The 3,692-nt window shown below is 26.6% G+C and overlaps 1 protein-coding gene across 1 annotated transcript; it reads left to right on the forward strand.

Annotated features, from left to right (window-relative positions):
• Positions 1 to 237: 237 nt before the first annotated feature.
• On the forward strand, positions 238 to 3,002 carry LOC126845409 (proteasome subunit alpha type-7-like). Its single transcript, XM_050584064.1, has 4 exons — positions 238 to 322; positions 1,882 to 2,012; positions 2,080 to 2,259; positions 2,937 to 3,002. The coding sequence occupies exons 1-4, from the start codon at positions 238 to 240 to the stop codon at positions 3,000 to 3,002; spliced, it is 462 nt and encodes a 153-aa protein (XP_050440021.1).
• The last annotated feature ends 690 nt before the right edge of the window (positions 3,003 to 3,692 follow it).

Consider the following 3,692-nt stretch of genomic DNA (forward strand, 5'->3'; position numbering starts at 1 on the left):
TAATTGTGAGTGATTGTATTGTGTTTTTTATGTCAGGGTATGTTGAGATAATTAGTAACGGAGAAGCCGTTGAAGAGGTTGCTTTGAGTGCTTCTTGGTCTGCCTTTTCATTTCCTGGAATACAAATGTGACCAGGGATTCCAACAATTTATATTTTAGTTCTATTATACCAATAGTACATGGTACAATGTTTGTAGAATATTTTTTTATATTTCAGGAACGCATCAAGAAGCCTTAATGATTGTTGATAAAGCTAAAATGTACACTAACAGTGAACACGGTTTCAATTCTTCAGCGAATCATATTGCTGAATTTCTTGTCGGTAATACCTATTTATATTGTTATGTATTAATTATGTTTATTTTACTTGTTAATTATTATCTAGTAAAGGAATGAATATTTAAACCCTTAACTATAAAAGTAAGACACTCTATGCGTATACGTATGTCGGCAACGTTTTTTCATCTACAGACTTCGTCGTGAGTCTCCATTATTATTGTCTATTGAACCTGTTTATTAAATTAATATTTACTCTTACGCCCTAAAAATTAGCACAATTTGTGTAAAGGGATCTCTCCCCACATTTACAACCAAAGATTCCAAGTTAGAATACCATTGCGTATCACATGAAATAAGTAGTATCTTTTATACTACTTATTTCATAAATGTAATTTTGTTAATTGTTTTGAATGTGATTTCACAGTTTGGCAAAAAAAAAACAAATAAGGAGGTATTCAATCATAGTATTTATCTATGATTCAATTAACAAAATTTTAATAAGCCATAATTTATTTTTTAAGTTTTTATAATAATTATATCATGTTTACAATTTTATACATTTTTAATTATAAATTTCGTTAAGATTTAATAACATACAAATAACAAATCGATTCGGTGAAAGTATGAAATAAATTTAACCACATCTTAAAAATGCTCTCCTAAACAATTGCGTAATGTCGACTTAAAACCTTTAGTCCTATCTGGCGATTTGTTTTTGGATTAACCAACTTAATTTTTATTGTTAATTTTCTTAAAAATTAAAAAAGAAATACTTAATTTTTATATATTTTTAAGAAGTTTTCTTGTAATACAATACATTTTAATAATACAATTTTATCTACCAAATAAAATTCTGAGAAATTATTACATCATGAATTCCTTTATTACCTTAAGAGGTAAAGACATTTCCTAGAACGCGATTTCTAAGAAGCACAGCCTTTATGATAAACGTCTTTGATCAACTACTTTCTGTTGTTTAGAGGCAGCTGTATAATCTGCCACCTTTTTCATTCAGACGTAAAATACAACGAATACATTTTGTTTTCGTTTGAACTATTTACCAACATGTAGTCAACTGCTCTAGATTACATCTCTGGAGGATTTAAAACTTTATCATTAAATACCAAGTACATAATATTTAAATAATTCACTTGTTTTGTAATGTTCTACTAAGTGACACTACCGCCACTGGGCGATATCTCTAATCAAGTCTTCAAGTGAACTTACATGTTTTTTTCTTCAAAATTACATCACTTACGATTAATGTACAAAAATAAGTCTGTATGGATTATAAAATGAACGATTTTCTGAATAAATGTTTAAAAAAGGTTTAAAATGAAATTTTTTATTTGGCAGTTAAATATCACATGAATTCATTTCTATTTAGTTTATAAAAATATAATATATTATATTTTCTCTAATTCCAACCCTTTTTATTTTCAAGAAAAAATTATCATCATCTCTTTTTCTTTGGTGGATTCACTTTAAATTATACTGTATTCAAAGAACTTGATTCGATTCACTTAAACAAATTTGGGAAGCTAAAAAAAATAATGTTTCTTTATAGGTTAATACAACTAACCTCATCTAATTATATTTTAGACCCAGAACTCAGGATGCTTAATAATTTGCCGGCTTTGCCGTACAGAGAATCATTTATGGTGGCATCTTTTGACGGAGACGATCCCAATTTATACGTGACTGATTCGTATGGTACTATTTCTCAAGTTCTTGTAAGTTTTGATCACCGTTAACCATTCGTCATATCATAACATTATGTAACTATTATCTATTATTTAGGCAAGTGCAATAGGCCGTGAAAGTGGTACAACAACAAAATCGTTGGAAACGAACTTTTCAATAGCGAAGAAAGGTATATTAGGTGCTATAGAACTAGCTTTACAAAGTCTCTGTACGGTTACTAAGCCTGATGCCAATTATATTGATGTAGGAGTTATAACACCAAATCGTCCGTTTGAGGTTAGTTATTATTATAAGTATTTATTATAGAATATAAAGATTTTTTTATGAGTGAGAAATTGCAGTATTAAGATAATGTAATGTTAATATTCAAACGAAGCAATTCAGGTCAAATGTGTACAATGCAGTGCTACCAACCACTGTACCGCAGAACTCTTAATGTTAAATCGGAGGCGACAATTTTTAATATTTGGTAAATGATAGTTATGAACGATTATATTATTTCTATAATATATTAGATACTTGGTAAAACGATTTGAGGTTGTTTGAGGGAGTTATGTATATTATTATTAATTTATACATGACGGATTCGCATGGTACTATTTCTCAAGTTCTTGTAAGTAGAAAGTAGTAAATAAAAAAGACATGTACATGATTCATATTATCACGCTAGATAAAAAAACCAAAAACCTTTGTTTATAGTTAATTTATTTTTTTAATCTTTTAATTTTGTTACAACTTTCCCGAAAAAATTTTTTTTTTTTAAGAGATATTATTAATATAGTTATTATACAGATACATATTTTATTAATTATTTTAACAAATATTTTACGTAATCGTAAAATACATTATTATAAAAATAATAATTATTATTTCTTGCAAATAGTTCACTATTATCACAACAATTTTCACAAGCATTAGTATTTAATAACATTGTTATTTTTTTTTGATTATAGATGGTCGACAAAAACATAGTTCAAGCATGTTTGAATCAAATGACTATTATAAAAATCGAAAAGTGATTCAATGATGTTAGTTAAGTGCCATTTATTCAAAATTTTCACTAATTGTAAAATTCGATTACTCTACGAACCACTATACATTTTCACCAATCATCTTCATATCAAAAAAAAATGTTTAATAGATATATTTTAACTATTGTTAAGTGTACTGGTGTAGTTTAAAGTGTCGTAAGTATAAAAAAAGTACTACCAACTACTTACATGATTTTAAGTAAATGTAATAATATTTTGTATAAACTTTTTTACCTTATCGCAATGTTTGCCAGAATATATTGAATTTTATATTATCGGACATCAGAATAAAAAATTTGTTGTATTTTAACCAAGCTCGTCTAAGAATATTCATAATATAACAAGTATTACTTGTGTATAAGTAATTTATCCAATGTGGGCATAAATAAAACAAACAAAAACTAAAAAAAATTGTAAAAAATACTAACGCTATTGGCTATACAATTACAACCAATGAAAGTTGGACCTATATAATACTTATGATAAATTTTCCTATTATCAAGTAATTCTTTTATTTTATATATTTTGTTAATATATTAATTAATTTGGTACTTGCTAATTTCTTTCGATCTACATAAATCGATGTATATATTGTATATATACTCAATGCTATTAGCCAAAACATCGGTATGATAAGCAGCCAAATTTAAAGCTAAATTTATAATTTTTTAACTTATC

This window comes from Adelges cooleyi, unplaced genomic scaffold, assembly GCF_023614345.1.
Source record: "Adelges cooleyi isolate 19-005CV unplaced genomic scaffold, UGA_ACOO_1.1 ACOO_flye_CR_arks_rails_tigmint_CR_PRNA_784, whole genome shotgun sequence".
Classification (NCBI taxonomy): Eukaryota; Metazoa; Arthropoda; class Insecta; order Hemiptera; family Adelgidae; genus Adelges; species Adelges cooleyi.

Bases quoted from the DNA above. Each gene is read 5' to 3' on its own strand.
- LOC126845409 (XM_050584064.1), top strand. From the start codon at position 238: ATGATTGTTGATAAAGCTAAAATGTACACTAACAGTGAACACGGTTTC. The intron at 323-1,881 runs GTAATACCTATT...ATTATATTTTAG, and splicing joins TATTGCTGAATTTCTTGTCG to ACCCAGAACTCAGGATGCTT. The intron at 2,013-2,079 runs GTAAGTTTTGAT...TCTATTATTTAG, and splicing joins GTACTATTTCTCAAGTTCTT to GCAAGTGCAATAGGCCGTGA.